At 36.7% G+C, this 25,139-nt stretch overlaps 1 protein-coding gene across 6 annotated transcripts in view; it reads left to right on the top strand.

Annotated features, from left to right (window-relative positions):
* Window positions 1-3,585: 3,585 nt before the first annotated feature.
* LOC127456743 (cytochrome P450 2J2-like) overlaps window positions 3,586-25,139 on the top strand; it is a 28,366-nt gene continuing 6,812 nt past the window's right edge. Inside the window, exons 1-10 of one of the 6 annotated variants that reach the window (XM_051725294.1) lie at window positions 3,588-3,855; window positions 5,945-6,107; window positions 6,248-6,397; window positions 6,676-6,833; window positions 7,040-7,216; window positions 8,201-8,342; window positions 9,342-9,529; window positions 10,517-10,658; window positions 12,567-12,769; window positions 13,406-13,645. In XM_051725294.1, coding sequence (XP_051581254.1) covers window positions 3,673-3,855; window positions 5,945-6,107; window positions 6,248-6,397; window positions 6,676-6,833; window positions 7,040-7,216; window positions 8,201-8,342; window positions 9,342-9,529; window positions 10,517-10,658; window positions 12,567-12,742 — 1,479 coding nt within the window. In that variant the 5' untranslated portion in view covers window positions 3,588-3,672 and the 3' untranslated portion in view covers window positions 12,743-12,769; window positions 13,406-13,645. Of the gene's footprint in view, window positions 3,856-4,796; window positions 5,236-5,944; window positions 6,108-6,247; window positions 6,398-6,675; window positions 6,834-7,039; window positions 7,217-8,200; window positions 8,343-9,341; window positions 9,530-10,516; window positions 10,659-12,566; window positions 13,646-17,101; window positions 17,817-18,013; window positions 18,177-18,287; window positions 18,438-18,759; window positions 18,918-19,110; window positions 19,288-19,521; window positions 19,664-19,818; window positions 20,007-20,178; window positions 20,328-22,335; window positions 23,334-25,139 lie in introns of those variants that run through there. The other 5 variants (XM_051725298.1, XM_051725297.1, XM_051725292.1 and 2 more) reach the window with 5 other exon arrangements.

The following is a 25,139-nucleotide window of genomic DNA, read 5'->3' as shown; positions in this document are numbered from 1 at the left end:
TAGTTCACTCTCCGTCTCTGTAGCGAATGTAACCCGATCCTTCCAACGGGTGAATATCCGTAAAGCCGCGGGCCCAGACGGCATTCCGGGCCGTGTCACCAGAGTGTGCGCGAACCAACTGGCTGGTGTTTTTACTGACATTTTCAACCTTTCCCTCTCCTTGTCTGTGGTCCCCACATGCTTTAAAACGTCCACCATTGTGCCTCTACCAAAGCAATCCAAAATCACTTGCTTAAATGACTGGCGTCCTGTTGCTCTGACTCCCATCATCAGCAAATGCTTTTAGAGACTAATCAGATTACATCTGCTCTGTGCTGCCTCCCTCACTGGACCCATTGCAGTTTGCTTTCCGCAACAACCGCTCCACTGATGATACCATTGCATCTACACTACACACTGCTCTCTCCCACCTGGAAAAAAGAACACATATGTGAAAATGCTGTTTGTAGACTACAGCTCAGCATTCAACACCATAGTGCCCTCCATGCTTGATGTGAAACTCCGGGCTCTGGGCTTAAACAGCTCGCTGTGCAGCTGGATCCTGGACTTCCTGTCAAGCAGACGCCAGGTGGTTAGAATGGGCAGCAACATTTCCTCATCACTGACCCTCAACACTGGAGCCCCACAGGGCTGTGTTCTCAGCCCACTCCTGTATTCCCTGTACACACATGACTGTGTGGCAACACACAGCTCCAATGCCATCAAGTTTGCTGATGATATGGTGGTAGGTCTGATCACTGACAATGATGAAACGGCCTACAGAGAGGAGGTGCACACTCTGACATGCTGGTGTCAGGAGCACAACCTCTCCCTCAACGTCAGCAAGACAAAGGAGCTTGTGATGGACTTCAGGAGAAAAGACAGAAAACACAGTCCCATCACCATCAATGGAGTACCAGTGGAGAGAGTCAGCAGCTTCAAGTTCCTCAGTGTCCACATCACTGAGGAACTCACATGGTCCGTCCACACTGAGGCCATTGTAAAGAAGGCTCATCAGCGCCTCTTCTTTCTGAGACGGCTGAGGAAGTTTGGAATGAACCGCCACATCCTCACACAGTTCTACACCAGCACTGTAGAGAGCATCCTGACTGGCTGCATCACTGTCTGGTACGGCAATAGCACCGCCCACAACCACAAAGCCCTGCAAAGGGTGGTGTGAACTGCCAGACACATCATCGGAGGTGAGCTTCCCTCCCTCCAGGACATATATACCATGCGGTGTGTGAAAAAAGCTCGGAGGATCATCAGAGACTTCAGCCACCCGAGCCATGGGCTGCTTTCACTGCTACCATCAGGCAGGTGGTATCGCAGCATCAGGACCCGCACCAGCCGACTTCATGACAGCTTCTTCCCCCAAGCAATCAGACTTTTGAACTCTTGATCTCTCACGATCAATATACATAAGCACTGCACTTTATATATCATATATATTTATCTTATTATATCACACTGGACTGTCATAAATCATATTCTCTCTTAACAACACACTGGCAACCGACTATCAACCGACAGCCTGAATGTCAATACAGTGCAATACAACCTACTGTATATTTTATATACTATATTATATATACTATTTTTATTGTATAATGTCTATTCTATATTGTGTGTATTGTATACTGTACATTGTAACAGAGGCGATGACGGCAGAGCAAAGTCTTTCTAGCAAGTCAGTCCACTCTTGGCCATCTTTGGAATGCTCTTGGGAGACTATTTCCAGTCATTCCAGTGCAGCTCCTATCTACTTGAATGGGGGGGACACCGAAAAACGGTCGGTCAAGATTACGATCAAAGAACATATTTCAAATGAGCAATTAAATATGATAACATCTGAATCATAAATTGTGCTTCTTTACCTCATATTATGTTAAAACACGCAATTTGCCCGACTTGTATAGCTAATGTGCATGCGTGTTAGGTAGTTGATTGACAGGTGATGTCTGTATCTAAAATGTGATTAGCTCTTTTACCTGTAAGGCGGAACTTCCTTTCTACATCCGTTGACCGTTGGGCGCTAGAGCTTCTTGGTTGGGCGTTCCAATTTCTCCCATTAATTTTAATAGAAGTGGCCCGTCTCTGCGAAATAATTTCTGGGCGAAGCCGGAGAAGAGTTTACACTGGTATTTGAAACGTGTCACTTTAACCGCTCTAGTGGCAGCCATTTTAAACTAGTGCTGGTGTTGGCTCCCCCAAATGCCTGCAAATAGTATATATACTGCACTGTAAAAAAAAATCCTGTTGTTTTTACAAAAAAAAATTTGGCAGCTGTGGTTGCCAGAATAATTATGTAAAAAATACAGTAAAAATGTAAACAACTTTACAGAACAACATGTAAATTTTACAGTTTAAAACTGTTGTAATTTACATGACCACTATGGCACTGTAAAAAACAAACAAACAAACAAAAAAAAACATTCTGTTAAATTAACAGTAATAAACTTGATATTAGCCTACTGAAACTGTAAAAATCTGCTTTTTACTTTATAAGGTATTTGTTGTAACTACAGAAGAGCACATGATGACATGAAGTTCACCAATAGTGGCTCTTCCAAGAGCAATGACCAATAAAGATGTAAAGACAGTGCTCATTGTCACTCACACAAACACTAAATACCATCAGAGTAACACATGTGAAATTAAAATAATGTAATAAACATTAACTAAACTACATCAAATATAAAACAGTACACCCCAAAGTACATAACTGATATTAAAAATAAAAATAAACATAACTATTCTCATAAAATATAATGAAATGTAATGGGTCATGCAATTGTGGGAACGCCCGATTACTGCTTTATACTGTAATTTTAACAATAATTTGCTGTAAAAAGTAAATGTACTCTCTTGTTAAACATGTATTTTTTTTACCATTAATTATACAGGAAAATCATATTTTTCAATCTAAAAAAATTAATTTTTACATCATTTTATTGTAAAAACTACTGTATTGTCTTTTAAAATATATTAAACATTTTTACTGCATATTTTACAGTTAATACTTGTTAATCAATTAACGTTTTATTTCTGTAGCATTTTTACAGTCTTTTACTGTTAAAATTACAGACATTTTTTACAGTGTAGCACAAATCATTACGACGAGTAGAAAAAGGCATGATTAATCCAGTAATCCTATTTTGTCCAATAATAACTTTGTTGTATGCAGGCCGGTGTGAGAGGGAGTAGTGAGCGGTAGCCTAGTAACCCTACGTGTCCCAGACAACACTTGCGTCTGCTGAAAAAAAAAAAAAGATTATTATATGATGGGGAAGACATTTACAAAGAGCCTAATACAATATGCTTAGAGTCCACAGTATATGGAAATATTGCAATGCAAGACCACGAGTATGAGTTACCAAATTACTGAACATATTGCAGTATCTTCAGAGCAAAATTGTCCGTTTGCAGAATGGCTTCATACTTTTGTAATTGGTACTTGGTAATTAATTTATTTTCCCAGGCTCAAACTACCAGGGACCACCTAAGACATCAGGGGAATTCCAGTGGGCGTCTCTAGTACTGTCTCTTTCTTCTCCCTTCCTGGAAACTGGAAAGGCTTATGTAATCCCTTTCCACTCCTCTCCAATGTTTACATTTCTCAGTACTGGACACAATCACTAATGCTGCAATCATTTTCAGGCTGCAGAGCTCAACTAATCTGTTGTCTACATCATGATTCTACACTTCATATATGACAGCCTTGATTATAAAAGCTGGATCATTTTAATTTTTGTTTTACTGCTTCTCGCTGATATTATCAAAAATAAGAATCCTTTCAATTTTCCCCCAGGACCATGGCCTGTACCATTCCTGGGAAATATCTTCACTGAGATGGACTTTAAGACCATGGATAAGGTGGGAGAAAAATGTATATTTGCATGTCTTTTAACATACTTTTTTAATTACTGTTTTTCATTTATTCCCCATTGCCTTAGCAAGTTGAATGTATGAACATATGGTATATAAAGTCTGTGTATAGTATATGGTATACAGTAAATAAGGTATAATGTACAGCTAGCTGGTTTTGGGGAAAACATTCTCAGGGTGACATGGTGATCAGGATCCCAATGTGAAACAGTAATTGTAAATCAGTGATAATGACAGACTGACTTTATTCTGCTTATTGCATAGCTACTTACCAAAAAAAAAAAAAAATTGGCTTAACTTGTAGTTATATGAAAAGAAAGAGGCAGCAGATGAAACTAGCACAGATATGTATAAAAGTGGTTGCCTGGGACAACAGTCAGTTATACAGTTTGAAGATCACCGTACAAAAATATTTGACTCATGTGACTGACCAATCTGAATCAAGAATTCCAGACAGCAGTGTAATAAATATTATACAGGTGCATCTCAATAAATTAGAATGTCGTGGAAAAGTTCATTTATTTCAGTAATTCAACTCAAATTGTGAAACTCGTGTATTAAATAAATTCAATGCACACAGACTGAAGTAGTTTAAGTCTTTGGTTCTTTTAATTGTGATGATTTTGGCTCACATTTAACAAAAACCCACCAATTCACTATCTCAACAAATTAGAATACATCATAAGACCAATAAAAAAAACATTTTTAGTGAATTGTTGGCCTTCTGGAAAGTATGTTCATTTACTGTATATGTACTCAATACTTGGTAGGGGCTCCTTTTGCTTTAATTACTGCCTCAATTCGGCGTGGCATGGAGGTGATCAGTTTGTGGCACTGCTGAGGTGGTATGGAAGCCCAGGTTTCTTTGACAGTGGCCTTCAGCTCATCTGCATTTTTTGGTCTCTTGTTTCTCATTTTCCTCTTGATAGATTCTCTATGGGGTTCAGGTCTGGTGAGTTTGCTGGCCAGTCAAGCACACCAACACCATGGTCATTTAACCAACTTTTGGTGCTTTTGGCAGTGTGGGCAGGTGCCAAATCCTGCTGGAAAATGAAATCAGCATCTTTAAAAAGCTGGTCAGCAGAAGGAAGCATGAAGTGCTCCACAATTTCTTGGTAAACGGGTGCAGTGACTTTGCTTTTCAAAAAACACAATGGACCAACACCAGCAGATGACATTGCACCCCAAATCATCACAGACTGTGGAAACTTAACACTGGACTTCAAGCAACTTGGGCTATGAGCTTCTCCACCCTTCCTCCAGACTCTAGGACCTTGGTTTCCAAATGAAATACAAAACTTGCTCTCATCTGAAAAGAGGACTTTGGAACACTGGGCAACAGTCCAGTTCTTCTACTCCTTAGCCCAGGTAAGACGCCTCTGACGTTGTCTGTGGTTCAGGAGTGGCTTAACAAGAGGAATATGACAACTGTAGCCAAATTCCTTGACATGTCTGTGTGTGGTGGCTCTTGATGCCTTGACCCCAGCCTCAGTCCATTCCTTGTGAAGTTCACCCAAATTCTTGAATCGATTTTGCTTGACAATCATAAGGCTGCGGTTCTCTCGGTTGGTTGTGCATCTTTTTCTTCCACACTTTTTCCTTCCACTCAACTTTCTGTTAACATGCTTGGATACAGCACTCTGTGAACAGCCAGCTTCTTTGGCAATGAATGTTTGTGGCTTACCCTCCTTGTGAAGGGTGTCAATGATTGTCTTCTGGACAACTGTCAGATCAGCAGTCTTCCCCATGATTGTGTAGCCTAGTGAACCAAACTGAGAGACCATTTTGAAGGCTCAGGAAACCTTTGCAGGTGTTTTGAGTTGATTAGCTGATGGCATGTCACCATATTCTAATTTTTTGAGATGGTGAATTGGTGGGTTTTTGTTAAATGTGAGCCAAAATCATCACAATTAAAAGAACCAAAGACTTAAACTACTTCAGTCTGTGTGCATTGAATTTATTTAATACACGAGTTTCACAATTTGAGTTGAATTACTGAAATAAATGAACTTTTCCACGACATTCTAATTTATTGAGATGCACCTGTACATTGTAAATAGTGTATTTTGTATTTTAGTTGGCTGAAGTCTACGGGAATGTATTCAGCTTAAGAGTGGGCAGTGAAAAAATGGTAATCGCATCTGGATATAAAATGGTAAAGGAGGCCCTGATTGGGCAGATTGACTGCTTCGTTGACCGTCCAAGTATCCCTCTGTTTAACAAAATCTTTAAGAAAACTGGTAAGTACATTGACCAAATTAAACTTTATGCCTAACAATAAGACTATATTTCATTAATTTGGAAAGCTGATGATTTGTTAATGATACACAAACTTGAATCCTTTTAGTTATTGAAATTCTTCATGTGTCATTCTATTAAGGTATTATATCAAGCAGTGGATACCCATGGCGCATGCATAGGAAGTTTACTGTCTCCCATTTGCGGACATTTGGAGAGGGAAAGAAAAGCCTTGAGCTCAGTATTCAACAAGAGTGTGTCTACCTATGTGATGCCTTCAAAGCAGAAAAGGGTATGACTAAATGTGTAACTAACTTTGGAGAGTTACAATACCTTTTGTGTTCCTTCCTTTTTCAATATATTCGGGAGTCACTTACAGTGCAAGTAAAATCTAAAAAAAAGAGTTGTAATAAATGTTTCAATCTAATAAATGGATTGGGACGTGGCTCCATTTCTTTTTTGCATAGTGAACTATTGTTCGGATGCTCTTTGTAGGACATAATGCTGTTGTGGCAGCTGTAAAGAATTTGTGAAGTTACTGAATATATTAAACTGTTTTCTCTCAAACAGGACCTTTCGATCCCCTGGTGACCTTAAATAGTGCTGTCTCAAACATCATCGCCTGCTTGATACTTGGACAACGCTTTGACTATCATGATGAATATTACCAAAACATTCTGCGCCTCGATACTGAATGCATTAAGTTAGCGGGCTCTCCTAGAGCACAGGTACTGACTCATGATGGCATCCTCACATAGAATTTAAGAAAAATGGCCGTTAAAAATTAAGAGATTTTATTGCATCAGTTTGTTCTGGGTAGGGACTCTAGACACTTCTTTGATATTCTAACTTCCTAATAAGTTATTGAATAGAAAATTATTTTGCATTAAACCACATAATCTGTATTCATCGTCAGCTGTGTTGTCTATTACAGCTGTACAATGTGTGGCCGAGCCTTTTTGACTACTTACCTGGCCCCCACCAAACAATGTTTGCCAACTACAATAAGATCACAGACTTCCTGAGAGGAGAGATCAGAAAACACAGAGAAGACTGGGATCCCTCAAACCCTCGTGACTACATAGACAGCTACCTCTCAGAGATGGAAAAGGTAATCAAAATTAAGATTTTCTTTTATTATGTTTTTGAAATACTGTCAGCTGAATTCTTAATTCTGGAAGATAAACAAACAGAATTTGCATTTATCATTCTTTTGATATTGCCATTTGATCAACCTAAGAGGATATTTAAAAAAAAAAAGAGAGCCATGCATTTCAATTCAAAGCCATATGACTTTCTTTCCTCCGCAGAACACAAAAGGTGAATTTTTGCAGATTGTCCTGACCACTCTTTTCCTTGTAAATGAAAGTAAATGAGGACTGTCAAACTCCAAAATGAAAAAACAAAATCACAATAAAAGTACACTCACTTAGTACTTTGGTAGAAACACTATGGTCCTAATAAATTTCTTCTGCTGTTGTAGCCCATCCGCCTCAAGGTTCGACGTATTGTACATTCCAAAATCCTATTCTGCTCACTACAATTGTACAGAGGGGTTACCGTAGCCTTTCTGTCAGCTCTGACCAGTCTGACCATTCTCCGTTGACCTTTCTCATCAACAAGGCTTTCCTGTCCGCAGAACTGCCGCTCACTGGATGTTTTTTTGTCACCATTCTTAGTAAACTAGTGACTGTTGTGCATGAAAATCAGTTACAGAAATAATTAAACCAGCCTGTCTGGCACCAACAGTCATGCCATGGTCAAAATGACTGAGATCACATTTTCCCCATTCTAATGGTTCATGTGAACATTAACTGAACCTTCTGACCTGTTGATTTTTAATAATGACATATTTTCAGTCTGTTCCTCACTCAAAGCTGCATGGCTTCAGAAAATTTGGAATATATAAATATAAGTAGTTTGGACCACTTTAATGATGCTCTTTTGGAGCTTGACAACTCCAGTCCTGTTGACTTTCATTATATAAAAAAAGACTTCAACAGAATCAGAGGAGTGAGTAAATGACAGTTTTCATTTTTGTGTAAAGTATTCCTTTAATTCAATTTCCATTTTATTTCAATTTTCATTTTCACAGAAAGAGAGTGACCCCGAGGCTGATTTTAATACAGAAAGTTTAGTCGTGGCTTGCCTAGACCTGGTTGAGGCTGGGACAGAGACTGCTACAACAACATTGCGCTGGGGTCTGCTTTATATGATAAAGTTTCCTGAAATACAGGGTGAGTGTGAAGGCAATAGGTTGTCATTTTAAAGTATTCTTTTTTGGTGTAATAATATTACAGAATATCCCAAATTCCCTGCTTTAGGACTAATGTGCTGTATTGTTTCATTCATTGTGACTATTTAACTCCAAGTTCTATTTGTCAACTGTGCAACAACACAGCAAACAGCAGTACTTGTTGACAATGATATGCGTTAAACTATAAAATTATAAAGTGGTATGTGCATGCAATGTAAATGAATAAAAAAAAATTGTTTACAACAATCAAATTAGTTTACTAGCACTTAGTATGAGTATAGTATTAACCGTTCAGGAGGAGTGTTTTGTATGAAAGTGAATGGCACTCTTATAGTTAAGGAAGGACAGTCGTTTAGCCTGTGGGAAGAAGCTGTCCCGTAGCTTGTTGTTTTTTTTTGCCTGGATGCTTCTATTCTGTTTCTCAGATAGAATAGGGGAAAAAGACAATGACTCAGAAGATTTGAGCCTGTCAGAATGGACCTGGCCTTTTTGAGACATCTACTGTATACAAATAGATGTCTTGGATACTCATTATATTGATGTGAATTGATGTGAGACAGTAAACGCTGTGGGATGCGAGACAAATTTTGGAAGAGATTCCAACAATAAAGTGAAATTGAATTGAATTAAATTGAATTGAATTAGCTTACCAGAGGAAAAATACACTGAAAAAGTGGTTACATGGAGTTGTTATCTAAAGATGCTATTTCTATTTGATCTGACCCTTAAAATTATTTTTGAGGGTCAAGTTCATTTAGTCATATTAAATTATATTTTTGACTTGTGAGACCAGCTTAGGTCTTCTGTGATGTTGACAACAAGGAGCTCAAAACTAATAATTGCTGATTGAATATGTTAGTAGACTTCTGCAAGTCAGTTTGCACATGGATTCAATAAATGGCCAGGAACTTTGCATGAATTGGTTTGCTTGAAAATTTCAAACACCTATTACACTGGTAGTGTCATCTTTTCCATTCAGAAAAGGTCCAGGCAGAGATAAACAGGGTGATTGGGCAGTCACGACAGCCCTGCTTGGCTGACAAAGTTAACATGCCGTACACTGATGCTGTTATCCATGAGATTCAAAGATTTGGCAACGTTGTGCCACTGGGATTTCCTAAACAAGCTATTAAAGACACAACACTAGCGGGATACTTTATTCCTAAGGTAAGAATTCTATTCAGTTCTTAGCTTAGTCTATTGTAGTCTAGCATATTTTGGTGGATATATAGTACAATGATCTGATATTTTAAAGGTGCTGTAAGTGATTTTGCCATTCTGGAATTTCCACGAACCGAGCCGTTGAATTAGCCACTCCCCCTCTTTCCAAAACCGCACACATCAATGATACCGTGGAGACCGACACCGAGCAGAAGACCGTCATCCCAAGGTTGTCAAACACAACAGTTGCAAAATAGCTACCTACCTAAACTGAAAACTGGGATGAAAAACATGGCATAATAATGGCTTTAAGCCTCAATAATTAGCTGCAACTACAATAATATGAGAACGCGCAAAATGTTCGACAGGCAGAAAGCATCAGAGACCACAGCCCACGGACACATTTTTGTTTTCTGTTTACAGGGTCTAGAGCGGTCACAGAGACAGGTGAGATATCCCAGAACACTTATTTCATTAATCTTTCATTATTTCATTATCTTTCAGGAAGTAGGTGTAACAAGGCAGGCGAGGATTAAAGGTCTAAATGCAGCTTTTAATCAAACAATAGGGTAAACAAAGTAACTCAGAATATAAAGAAACAAACATAGGGAACAAGGCACAGAGCATAACAGAACATATGCAAAGACTAAACAAGAAACCAGGGGAAACAAGGGCTTAAATACACAAGGGAAAACAAGGGAAGGAGGAACACCTGGGGAAACAATCAGGGTAAGCCATTCAAAAAATGAAACTACAAAGGACTACACAACTAACACAGGAAACAGGAACGGGGAACTAGGCAACAAGAATTTCAACATAAAGGTCTAGGCACAATCAGGGAATACGTGACCGTAGGACATTTTTTTTGCAAACCTTTCCATGAAACAGTCGCTTGCAGCACCTTTAATGTAAAAATTTCAGACATTGAGTTTTTGGTTCTATAGAGGATCTTGTACAAATGCATTAGTTTCCCTTCTCCCTCATTTTTATTAGGGGACCTCTATTACAACAAACCTGTCTTCAGTTCTGCATGATCCACACGAATGGGAAACACCAGACACCTTTAACCCAGAACACTTCCTGGATGAACAAGGCAGGTTTCGGAAGAGAGATGCCTTCCAATCATTTTCAGCAGGTAATATTTTGCATTACACCTGATATACTGACATCTCAATATGAGATATGCTTGTATATAATAATTCAGAGTGCCGATTTGCACTCCAGTAGTCTGGTGGAAACACAGAAATTATCAGACAAACTTCATTCATTGATTTCTGGTATTAAATACAGAGGATCCAAACAACTGCACAAGTTTAATGAAGTTTTAACTTCACATGAGAAGCTTAATATCCCACTCACACCATAGTCAATATAATAAAATGTACTTGTGTCACAATACTCCTTTTAAAATGCACAGTTTACTGCTTTTTATGTATGTAATTCCTGCATCATCAGAATTTTATTCACAATTTTAAATCCAGTTTTTCCCACAGGATTTTGCGAGACTGTGGTGGGTGGACCTTGGACCCTCTAGGGGGGTTCGGGGGCATGCTACCCTGGAAGAAAATTTTGTACATTTTAAAGTTAAATGCATCAATCTGGTGCACTTTGAGAGCAAAATTAAGAGGCTAGATCTATGAAGAACTTTGTGCTCTTGTAAACAATTTTGTGCTCTAGTAGTAATTCAATCATAAACACATTGCTTGTATAGATATGAATGGTGATAACACAGCAAGAAAGTCACACCCATAAAGCATAAACGAGACAGAGTTTAACGGAGTTCACAAATGGTCAAAACACAAAATTAACTAGAGCATACATTTGAGCCAGGGCTTGACTTTAAGCATTGTTATGTGCTTGTCCTCCGGACAAGTAAATTGGTCATTCACTTGTCTGAGTAAAAAAGTTACTTGTCCGGAGAGAAAAAAGGACATTTAAGTTAGATGCTCAAGTAACATGTCAAAGTTTATGTTGTATATTTTTCTAAAATTATGACCGATGCCCAACCTAATAGTGTACCTATGCAATCAACTCAATTCTCTGTGACAGAATTTAAACTGCACTGGGTAGGGGAGGAGGTTATTGTCCAATGATAAATATTTTATGTTACGTATGGTAGTCAAATAAAGGAAAGCCTCCATCGGCATCATTTACAGCAGGGGTGCTCATAGTTCTATGGAAAGAGATCTACTTTTTCATCATGTTATTGCAGCAAGATCTACCATGTACAATAAAGGCTTACATTATCACAATACCAAACTTTCAGTAGTTGGTAGTGAAATTTGACGATTCTCTTTACCAGCTTCAAAACCACAACAAATAATAACACTAATATGTAAATTATGGAAGAATGTTTTCAGGTTCTTAAGTAATTATTCAAGACTAGTAAACAGTCAGCAATAAAATAACAATAAAAAACAGCAATGAATAGAAATGGATTAAAAATAATAAAACAAAAAATACAAATTAAGAAAATTCAGTGCTTTTTTTAACAGCTTTAAAAGTTTTTAACAGCACTAGGCTATCAAATATTCAAGTAAACATTCAGAATGAAATGCAACTTAAAACTACTACTGGTCTTCACTGTACGATTATAATACATTAATACTTTTTAAAGCTACTAAAGTTACCCATTCAAGAGCAGTGAGTGTTTTCTCATTTTCTTGTTATGGTTGTTTGATTACTATAATGACACACTAGACGGCAGCAGATCTATTAACTTACATTTATACTTACAAGACCGACAGTTTAATACAAATACGCTTTTTTTCTCTGCTGTTTACGTTCACTTTAGACATCACTCTCTGTTTACATGAATACCTCACCAAGATGGGCACTTGTAATGTATTTGACCATTCAGGTGCACATTAGCGCAAGCATTTTTGGAACACGTGCATGTTCAGCACACATACATACACCACCTGTCAATCAAACAGGCCACAGCTGTTTCTAGATAGGTAACAGGGGTCACCACAGTCTTGGTAATTAATGGGAAACACTGACCTTCTAATGTTTAAATTTACCTGATGGCATCTGCTTATAGGTAAGAGAGCATGTTTGGGAGAGCAGCTGGCTCACATGGAGCTCTTCCTGTTCTTCACCTCCCTGCTGCAGCGATTCACTTTCTCTAAGTGTCCAGGAGAGGAACCCAGTTTGGATGGCGAGATATGGTTTACATATGCTCCTGCTCCTTTCCGCATTTGTTTGTCCCCAATGTGATTTTGTGTTACAAGTGAAGCATTATAGGTGAGCTTATGAACAAAGTTGAAGTAATAAAAATATTATTATTGGTCTGTTTTATGTATTATGTCTTTATGAATCTTTATAAAGACAGGTTCGGTGTTTTCCTACCCTTATACTCCCAGTCATACATAATACTACTGTAGCACAGCAGTTGTAATTTTGACAAGATACAAAAGACAAAGACTTTGCAAAAAAAAAGTCAATAAATCTGACACAATGCATGTTTTCTGATAACTATTGTGTCCGAACATCTTCCAATACCTGTTACTGTACCCTGTACCACTAGTTATTCCGCATGTTTCCATAAAGTCCACAGTGCATGTTTAGCGTTTGACAATGTTTTAATGCTTGTGGCTATTTGTTCTGATGTATAAATGCTGTATATGTCACATATACAGTATATATACACATATACAATTTTTTGTTGTTTTATTTTTTTTTACTGAGAAATAAGCACTGGTTTTTTTTTTTTTTTGGGTTATTTCTTAAGCTCATTTGAATTTGTTTTAGATAATTACACATGACATCACAGCACCTCAGAAGCCTGTAAAGGCTGACTGGGCAGTGAGGTGGCAAGGTAGCTGCCTTATCTTTCTAACACAGTCATAGAGTGATAGTCACATGGCTTTTACATTTCAGGTGATTTGCTGAAAGAGTGCAAGTTTACAGAACTGTGAACTGAGTTCCCTTTGAAGCCAATATGTCTGCGTCCAGGTCGCCTACAGCCCTGAAAGCCTACTGCTATTGAGATACTGTAAATGAAAATCTGTAATTAAAAAGAAAAGTAATTGTTCTATACATGTATATTGTAGGGGGTAATAGCTGGGTCCCCAATATGAACATTGAGGAATAAAATCTCAGACTCATGTTTGCAATCAATTTAGAGAGAATTTACTGATTATTCTCTGCAGTTCCAATAAGTATCACAAGTCAGTAGGGTTCAGAAAGACAGAAGGAGAAGGAGAAAAAAAAAACAAAAGAGAAAGAAACCCATTCAAAAACATTTGCAAGCAATTATAGTCATATGCAAATTTAATTAGAGGTGTTACAGTTCAACACTTTCCAAGATTCTGATAGGTCACTTACCTTAAACATTTTAGCACTTTACAAATATGATCCATTTCCACCTTCGTGCAAACAATAATTAGTTAGCCATAACATTAATCAAGTTCCCAAACACTGAATGAGTTTGACATTGCAATGGTAGGTGCTATCTCCTCTAGAACGGGAGGCTTTCTCCCTAATCTTTGGTGGAATGCAGAGCCTCCATGCCATCTGCGGGAAATTAGGACAGAGCATGGAGAAAGACAAAGAGAGCACACATGCACAAGGCCTAAAAAGGCACATAGTCATCTGATATGACAATAAAATCATAAAGAAATTAGATGTTTCAGTTCAGTGATTACATGAGGTAGATTTGTTGTATGCAATGGTTACTTTTACGAACCATATAAAAACATGGAAAATAATAAGATCATAACTAAAATCTCTTTCTCATTCAATTACTAATGATTGAATTAAAATAGAATCAATTAATTATGCCATAATTATAACATTTGTGTCAGCAATTAATGACCTTAAACTTAAACACAATGAAACTCTTATTTAAACTGAATAAGTGATCAATGAAATAGTAGCAACTCACATGCAAAACAATTACTAGTAAATGTATTCAGCTCATCAATAGGCTGAAGAGACAGGGGTAAATCCAACCCTTGACTCTATATATATATATATATATATATATATATATATATATATACACACACACACACACACACTACCGGTCAAAAGTTTTGAAACACTTGACTGAAATGTTTCTCATGATCTTAAAAATCTTTTGATCTGAAGGTGTATGCTTAAATGTTTGAAATTAGTTTTGTAGACAAAAATATAATTGTGCCAACATATTAATTTAATTCATTATAAAACTAAAATGTAATAATAAAAAAAAAAGTTTTTGAAATTGGTGACTTGGACCACAACATAATTCCCATAGTTCCATTTATGTTATTCCATAGTTTTGATGACTTTACTATTATTCTAAAATGTGAAAAAAAAAAAAACAAAAACAAAAAAAAAATCAGGATAAAGAATGAGTAAGTGTTTAAAAACTTTTGACCGGTAGTGTCTATATACACACTACCATTCAAAAGTTTGGGGTCACTTGCCTGAAATGTTTCTCATGATCTTAAAAACCTTTAGATCTGAAGGTGTATGCTTAAATGTTTGAAATTAGTTTTGTAGACAAAAATATAATTGTGCCACCATATTAATTTATTTAATTATAAAACTACAATTTAATTAAAGAAAAAAGTTTTGAAATGGATGACTTGGACCAAATAGTAAAGAAAAGCAGCCAATAAGTGCCCAACATAGATGGAAACTCCTTCAATACTGTTTAAAAAGCATCCCAGAGTGATACCTCAAGAAGTTGGTTGAGAAAATGTCAAGAGTACATTTCTGCAAATTCTAGGCAAAGTGTGGCCACTTTGAAGATGCTAAAATATAACACTGTTTTGATTTATTTTGGAATTTGTTTAGTCACAACATAATTCCCATAGTTCCATTTATGTTATTCCATAGTTTTGATGACTTTGCTATTATTCTAAAATTATAAAAAATAAATAAAGAATGAGTAAGTGACTCTAAACTTTTGAACAGTAGTGTATGCTATTCTGCTCACTACAATTGTACAGGGTGGTTATCTGAGTTACTGTAGCCTTTCTGTCAGCTCGAACCAGTCTGGCCATTCTCCGCTGACCTCTCTTATCATCAAGGCATTTCCATCCACAGAACTGCCGCTCACTGGATGTTTTTGGCACCATTCTGAATAAACTCTAGAGACTGTTGTGTGTGAAAATCCCAGGAGATCAGCAGTTACAAAAATATTCAAACTAGCCCGTCTGGTACCAACAATCATGCCGTGGTCGAAATCACTGAGATCACATTTTTCCCCATTCTGATGGATGATGTGAACATTAACTGAAGCTCCTGACCTGTATCTGAATGATTTTATGCATTGCACTGCTGCCACAAGATTGGCTGTATACAGGTGTGCCTCATAAAGTGCTTAGTAAGTGTATTTAAAAAAACAAAAAAGCCTACAGTGTCCAGCATCAGGGTGTTTTAGGAGTCTTATGACGTAAGGAAAGAAGATGAAAAAATGTCTGATAGATTTTAAAAAAAATCTTTTTTCAGATGGCAGAGAGTCCAATGGATGTCACGCTATGCTGATATATTTTATCCCTCTATGTTGATAAAGAACAGCCACGCACAACTGATTACATGACAATAATATAAATATCTACGTGCATAAAACCTAGAAATAACCTACAGACTTTAAAATCTGCGTACAAACCCGGGGTCAGAACCACTAAGTTGTATACTAATAATGACTAAGCAAGCTGGCCCGTACCCACCAGCATGTACATGCATGACTATAAGTTTCAAGTTAATAATTCTTCAGATTCACCCTTGAACACTGTTGTGAAACTGGGGGTGATTGTACATATTAAAGTGAATATAAAATCTAAGTGGAAAAAGATAGGATAACCAAATGCTGTTATGTGCATGTGCAAATAAAGCTGCAAAAAGTGTTTATATATATATATATATATATATATATATATATATATATACAGGGTTGGGAGGGTTACTTTTGAAATGTATTCCACTACAGATTACAGAATACATGCTGTAAAATGTAATTTGTAATGTATTCCGTTAGATTACTCAAGGTCAGTAACGTATTCTAAATACTTTGGATTACTTCTTCAGCACTGGTAGATTTTTTCACTTGTTTTGACTATAAAAACTCCAGTACAGTAAGACAAAATACACGTTAAAAATACATTCTCTGAAAAACCTAAATATCTTATGCAGTGTTGTTTCTAAAACAAGATCAATCTAATTAATCTTATTTTAAGGATTTTTTGATATTGTTACAGGAAAACAATACAAAAATGATCAAGAATAAGATTTTTGCCCTAATATCAAAGAAATGATGATCCAACGTGAACTTTCCTGATAAAAAAAAAAAATTATCATGCCTGGTAACGTGCATGTAAAATGGCTAGAAATAGCATTTTAGCTTAGCGTAAAGCTGACAATTTACACAAGGTTTATTTCTATTTCTTCTGCTCCAAACTTACTTCAAACGTACTTCTCTGTCTGCTCGTATGAATGTAACACATCATAAGAAAGCGTTTTCACCGCTGTTCAAATGCACTTTGGATCGCATCATTTATATGTATAAATGTTTTCCATCTGAAAGGACTAAATGTTAAATGAAACAAATGACAATAAAATGCAAAGTAATCTCTTCAGTAATCAAAATACTTTTTGAATGTAACTGTATTATAATTACCAATGATTTAAATTGTAACTGTAGTGGAATACAGTTACTTATATTTTGTATTTTAAATACGTAATCCCGTTACATGTATTTTGTTACTCTCCAATCCTGTATATATATATATATATATTGATATTCATCCTTCCAGTTCAGAGTCAACACTGAACTCAACACACCATTTAGACTGTACATTTTTGGGAACATTTCCCATCTAAATTTAGACATGTCAAGCAGGACTGTTATGCTGCCTATGCTGATATTATCCCATGTCCATATCTTCAAACTTAACCTTGTGATAAATGCATGTCTCCAAAGGATTGATTGCAAAAACTGTAATTATCTTCCTGGAATGTGGAGTGGCCTATGTCATTTCTCTTCACTCCTCCCATCCAATTTCTATATTTCCCAGTCCTAGACAAAACCACTTATAAACATCCATAAGTTGCAGAGCTCAAATACTCTGTTGTCCACACAATCAGACAAAGGGAACCTGCCATCTCATTCAACACCATGATTCTACACTTCATATATGACAGCATTGATTTTAAAAGCTCAGTCATTTTGATTTTTGTTTTATTGATTCTCGTGGATATCATCAAAAATAAGAATCCTCCCAATTTTCCCCCAGGACCATGGCCTGTTCCATTCCTGGGAACTATCTTCACTAAGATGGACTTTAAGACCATGAATAAGGTGAGAACTAAATGATTACCATAATTGATTTGCAAGTCTGTTAATTAACTTGGATTGATTTAATTTAGTGCTTGGTTTGTGGATAAAAATGCTTAGCCATTAATGTTGCTAGTGGATGTTAGCAAGTTGAATGTATAAACACATTTATGTTACATGTATGGTATATACTGTATGTTATATTATATTTTGAATTTCAGTTGACCGAAGTCTATGGGAAGATATTCAGCGTAAGAGTGGGTAGTCAGAAAATGGTAATCGCATCTGGATATAAAATGGTAAAAGAGGCCCTGATTGGCCAGATTGACACCTTTGCTGATCGTCCAGATCTCCCTCTGTTTAACAAAACTTTTAATGGTATTGGTATGTACAAAGCCCATATTGACCTTTATTGATCTTTACATATGACCATATTTTATTATCAAATGGAGCAAACAGTATCATTTGTTAATGATAATAAAAATTTTTATGAAGGTGTGGCGCTGAGTAACGGACACCCATGGCACATGCACAGGAAGTTTACTGTTTCCCATTTGCGGGCCTTTGGAGAGGGGAAGCAAAGCCTTGAGTTTGGTATCCAACAAGAGTGTGTCTACCTTTGTGATGCCTTTAAGGCAGAAAAAGGTATGACCTACAGTATATGTGTAAATACAGTTCATATTTTGTTCCTTCCTTATTGTCTCTCAGGGGAATCCTTTATAATTTACTGTAAATTAAATCTAATATAAGAGTTTGAGAGTGGCTCCATTTCTTTTTTGCACAGTGTCTTCTTTTATGGCTGACTTCATGCTCTATGAAAGATGTCAGTGCTAGTTGTTTTTGGGAACTTTACCCTGTTTTGTAACTTGTTTGTTAGCAAGGTAGTTGGCAACAGTAAACTGAGGCAAAGAGGAGTGGGAAAAAAATGATCCAATTTAATACATATCCATGTTTTTCTCTCAAACAGGACCTTTCAATCCTCTGTTCATTACAAATGGTGCTGTCTCAAATATCGTCGCCTGCTTGATACTTGGACACCGCTTTGAGTATCATGATGAAAATTACCAAAACATTCTTCGCCTTGACACTGAATGCATTAAGTTAACAGGCTATACAAGAGCACAGGTACTGACTTATGATGGCATCCTCAGAATGCATAAAAAAAAAATGCACCTAAAATTAATAAACAGTTTATTAATTTCAAAACTACTCTGATATTCCGTCTTCCTATGAGTTAATTATAATTAATTTCAGAGTCTTTTGCATCTAGCAATGTACTGTAATCTGTATTCAGTGCAAACTATGTTGTCTTATACAGCTGTACAATGTGTGTCCTCGCCTTTTTGACTACTTACCTGGCCCCCACCAAACAATTTTTGAGAACTATAGGAAGATTAAATGTTTTCTGAGTGGAGAAGTCAGAAAACACAGAGAAGACTGGGACCCTTCAAACCCTCGTGACTATGTAGACAATTACCTGGCAGAGATAAAAAAGGTAGATTAAATGAAGATGTTCTTTTATATTGCTTTTGAAACATTATGGGCTTCCTTATGATTTCTGAAATATTTACAAACAGTAAATTTGCAGTCATCATTATAATGTAATTGTAATTGAATCTACTTAAGGTGGTCATACAGTACTCTCCAAGTGTATGCATGTTTTTAGACACTTGTGGCATTTTATATACTGTAATTTAATTCAACAAATATTGATTTCCATTTTTCACAGAAAGAGAGTGATCCTGAGGCTGGTTTTAACATAGACGGATTAGTGGTGACTTGCCTGGATCTGATTGAGGCTGGGACAGAGACTGTTACAACAACATTACGCTGGGGTCTGCTTTATATGATAAAGTTCCCAGAAATACAGGGTGAGTGTGAAAGCATTTTATTGGTTTAAGAATATTAAAGAATGTCCCAACTTCCCCATAAAACTAATTAATTGTAAAAATTAATTGTTGTACAATTTATTAATTGTTGTAAAATTCACTGCTTTGTGACAATTAGTGTTGTCTTTTCCATTTAGAAAAGGTCCAGGAAGAGATAGACAAGGTTATTGGACAGTCACGTCAACCTTGCTTTGCTGATAAAGTTAACATGCCGTACACTCATGCTGTTATCCATGAGATACAAAGATTTGGCAATGTTCTGCCACTGGGATTCCCTAAACGAGCAACTAAAGACACCACACTAGGGGGATACTTCATTCCTAAGGTATGAATTCTATTCTATTCTATTCTATTCTATTCTATTCTATTCCAGAATAGTCTAGGATAGGTTAAGTTGGTTTATAAAATACAATGATTTGATGTTCGTCAGACATTCAGGTTTTGGTTCTAAATAGAATGTTGTACAAATGCATTTGTTTTCCTTCCCTCTTCATTAGGGGACCTCTATTACAACAAACCTGTCTTCAGTCCTGCATGATCCAGATGAATGGGAAACACCAGACACCTTTAACCCAGAACACTTCCTGGATGAACATGGCCAGTTTCGGAAGAAAAGTGCTTTCCTACCATTTTCAGCAGGTAATAAGTTTTGAGGGTGTTTTTAAAGACTTTCTGTTTCAGTGGCATACCCAAAATTAAAGGCTAATAACTTGCTAAAAAAAATAAAAAAATAAAAAAAAGAAGGAGGGTCAAGTGTTTGGTATAATTTGAAGGAAAACTTTAAAAAAAATTGATGATGGGGGGGCCTGGGTAGCTCAGCGATTAAAGTCACCAGTTCGAATCCAGGGCATGCTGAGTGACTCCTGCCAGGTCTCCCAAGCAACCAAATTGGCCCGCTTGCTTGGGAGGGTAGAGTCACATGGGGTAACCTCCTCGTGGTTGCCATAATGTGGTTCTTGCTCTCGGTGGGGTGCGTGGTGAGTTGTGCATGGATGCCGCAGGGAACAGCATGAAGCCTCCACACGCGCTATGTCTCCACGGTAATGCGCTCAACAAGCCATGTGATAAGATCAGCGGATTGATGGTCTCAGACACGGAGGCAGGAAACTGAGATTCGTCCTCCGCCACCCAGATTGAGGCAAGTCACTACGCCACCACGAGGACTTAGAGCGCATTGGGCATTCCAAATTGGGGAGAAAAGGGGAGAAAATAAAATAATAATAATAATAATAATAAATTATGTAGATTATGATAAATTCTCAATCTAAGAAACTGCTGGAAAAAAAACTTGTGCTTAGAACTTTTTTAATTATTTTTCTGCACTGACATTATATATCTCAAGGTGTAAATAAGGTAATTTTGTGTTTATAAAACAAAGCAATCAAAAGTTATAACATTACAAATATAATTTATCGTAGAATCCAAAAACACCTTCCACAGTGTCCACAAGCCTCTCCAAACAAATAAAACATAATAATTGTACATAAGAACTAATTACACATTGAAACACAAGAATGACTAAAGATTTGCATAGCATGCAGACATGATTTTAGTAATAAGATTTCACAAGATGAGTTTCATTCTGTGCCATTTGAGTCATCATTGTGTCTGTGTCATGTACTTGGTGCCATCTCCAGGTGGCCATATGTAATTAGAGTGATTGATCACATGACTTTTTGCCCAAATATGGAGGATTATCGTCACTGGTTGGAGCCATCTGAACCCAATCCGATTGGTTTAGCATTCCATGAATCTACAGCATTTCTGATGATGTCATCTGATCCAGGAAAATTAACATGTTTGTAGCCAGATAGCAATTAGTCTCACGTAGCCACTGCGGCATAGGTCTGGGGTCTATAGCTGATTCAAATGGTCAAGAACCACCCATTTAGATAGGTAAAGCTATCAAACTGACATATAAAGTGACCAGTCACAGTCAATTGTGTCATTACGGGGTGTTTAGGGGTTTTCGGAGATGTATCATACCATAATAAAAGACAGACATGGAAAAACTAATTTATATAATGGCGCGCAAGTCTCCGCTAGCGAATGCACACAAAGACACGGGAGAGTAGCAGAAAAAGTGTAGAGATTCTAAGTACAGCACAGAAATATCTTTAAAAGATATGATGTCGCTAACATGGCAAACTTGGGCAAATTCTGTGATTATTTCGTCCTCAAAAGCATTCATTCTATCAACCTTGTGAACACAACTCTGCTTCCAGGCAGTCTAAAGAAATGTCCTGTGTCCTGTGTAATGCCCACATGCATTGTAGAACTTCTAAGCTTTAAAACGATACCTATTTTGTGTTTGTCAAGACTGTAGTTATTAACATTTTGATAATGATTTTTTTTCTTGTGGGCCCATCCAAGCTTAAAGGGTTAAGCATATCACCTGATATAACTTCTCAATTTGTGATAGATTTGTATTAAATAATGACATCATCAGATAAATGTCATTCATGATTTCTGTACACCCTCATCTGAAAAGCACAGATGACTTTGTCAGCTGTTATTAGCCTTTTCAAAATAATGATAATTAATAAGCTGTAATGTTATGCCTGCATCATCACAAAGTTTGTCGTCATTATGTTGTTACTTGTGCATAACACCTCCTGATGTTTAACTAGTTATCTGATGTTATCTGCACATAGGAAAGAGAGCGTGTTTGGGAGAGCAGCTGGCTCGCATGGAGCTCTTCATGTTCTTCACCTCTCTGCTGCAGCAGTTCTCTCTCTCTAAAAGTCCAGACGAGGAACCCAGTTTGGATGGCGAGATATGGTTTACATATGCTCCTGCTCCGTACCGCATTTGTGTGTCACCACGTTAGAGCTTAAGTTAACATACAGTCCAATATAAAGTAAATTACCATGAAGTTTTCACAGTGTCTTAATGATAATAATTTCTTATGATGTATAAATAAATAAATATACTCTATGTCACATACGTTTATCAAATGTGTCATTGCAAATACACTGCTTGGCCAAAAAAAGTCGCCATTTGTATTTAAATAAGCAGATACTTAAGTATGACTGGATCATTATTGCAGTGATTAATATGTTTCAGCTGGCAATAATTCTTTTAACCCTAACTGACACAGTGTGTAGCTTCTCATTTTTTAACAACCATGTTGGAATACAGATCCCGTGGTTGTGGAAAAGATGTTACTGTGTTTCAGAAGGGGCAAATTATTGGCCAGCATCAAGCAAAGAAAACAACTAAGAAGATTGCTGAAATCGCTGCACTGTAAAAAAAAATCCTGTTGTTTTTACCCCCCGAAAAAACCTGGACGCTGTGGTTGCCAGAATAATTATGTAAAAAAATACAGTAAAAATATAAACAACTTTACAGAACAACCTGTAAACCTGCATAACCCATTACTTTTCATTACATTTTATGGGAATAGTTATGTTTCTTCTTATTTTTAATATCAGTTACGTACATTTGGTCATGCAGGGAATTGTGGGAATGCCCAATTATAGTTTTTTACTGTAATTTTAACAATAATTTACTGTAAAAAGTACATGTACTCTCTTGTTAAACAATGTAAATTTTTACCATTATTATACAGGAAAATCATACTTTTTACATCTAAAAAATGTCATTTCTACAACATTTTATTGTAAAAACTACTTTATTGTCTTTTAAAATATATAAAACAATTGTACTGTATATTTTACAGTTAATACTCGTTAATCAATTATTTTATTTTTTTCTGTAGCATTTTTACAGTCTTTTACCGTTAAAATTACAGAAATTTTTTACAGTGTGGAATTGGGTTAAGAACTGTCCAATGCATTATTAAAACCTGGAAGGATTGTGGTAAACCATTAGCTTCGCGGAAGAAATGTGGTCGGAATTTTTTTTGAATGATCATGATCGGAGATCAATAAAACGCTAGGTGAAGTCACATCATAAAAAATGGACAGTAGAACTCATGGCTTTGTTTAATAGTGAATAAAAGAGCATTTCCACATGCATAATGTGACGAGAACTTGTGTGGCTAAACAGATGTGTGGCCACAAGAAAGCCACTTGTTAGTGAGGCTAATTGGAAAAAACGACTTCAATGCTATGGAGCATAAAGATTGGACTGTGGAGCAATGGAAAAAGGTCATGTGGTCTGATGAGTCCAGATTTACCCTATTCCAAAGCGATGGGTGCGTCAGGGTAAGAAGGGAAGTGCATGAAGCGATGCACCTGTCACGCATAGTGCCCACTGTACAAGCCTCTGGAGGCATGTTATGATCTGGGGTTGATTCAGTTGGTCAGGTCTAGGCTCAGGAAGGTTATGCGGCAATAAAATGATGTCAACTGACTACCTGAATGTACTGAATGACCAGCTTATCCCATCAATGGATTTTATCTTCCCTGACCGCACGGGCATATTCCAGGACAACTATGCCAAGATTCATCGGGCTCAAATTGTGAAGAGTGGTTCAGGGAGCATGAGGAATCATTTTCACACATGAATTCCTGACCTTATCCCCATTGAAAGTCTTTGGGATGTGCTGGAAAAGATTTTAAGGAGTGGTTCGACTCTCATCAATACAAGATCTCGGCTAAAAATTAATGCAACTCTGGACAGAAATAAATGTTGTGACGTTGCTTAAGGTTGTCGAAACAATGCCACAAAGAACGCGTGCTGTAATCAAAGCTAAAGCTGGTCCAACGAAATATTAGAGCATGCGATTTTTTTTTTGGTCAGGCAGTATAGTATACTGTGTACATGATTTACTTAAATGCTATTTGATATTGTTGCAAATAATTTTTGTGTTACAATACAAAATGTTCATTGTAAATAACCTTTGAACATTAATAGCATTTTAAAATTAAGTACAAACCAAAAGTTCTGGGAAGAATGGTCAAAAAATGTTGGTCTTAAAATAGCAAACCACATGAACTACAGATTTTTGTGTAAGCTGAATTCAGTGTCTTCACATATGCAAAGAGTCAGACTTAAATTAAAATGTATTAACTGAGGTGATGTTGCATGGCCAGATTCGGGGGGTTTCTTCGGCCTCAATAATATATAGTGAGACATACAAGTGTTGGGAGTAACACATTTGAATGCTTTACAATTATGTTATTGATTTACACATTTATACAATAACAATTATGGCTTTTTATCTCATGATTATGAGTTTTTATCTCCACATTTTTACTTTTTATCTTAATTGAACCTAATTTGAAGTTATTATGTTATAATTTTGAGTTTTTGTCTCACAATTATGACTTTTTGTATCATAAATACATGGTGCGAATTACGCAACGACTTTTAGGGTCTCTCCCTCTGAGCTGCGGACCCCACTTAAAAAAATAATGTGGAAAATAGAAGAACACATATTTATTTTTTCACCTCACTATTTTACAGCATAAAGTAGGCCTACATCATCCTATCTCTCTTACTACAATGTATTGACCTGTCAGTATGTGTGTGTGTGAGTGATTGAGTGTGC

Source organism: Myxocyprinus asiaticus, chromosome 19 (assembly GCF_019703515.2).
Source record: "Myxocyprinus asiaticus isolate MX2 ecotype Aquarium Trade chromosome 19, UBuf_Myxa_2, whole genome shotgun sequence".
Classification (NCBI taxonomy): Eukaryota; Metazoa; Chordata; class Actinopteri; order Cypriniformes; family Catostomidae; genus Myxocyprinus; species Myxocyprinus asiaticus.
This window is presented reverse-complemented; position numbering and strand designations above follow the sequence as displayed.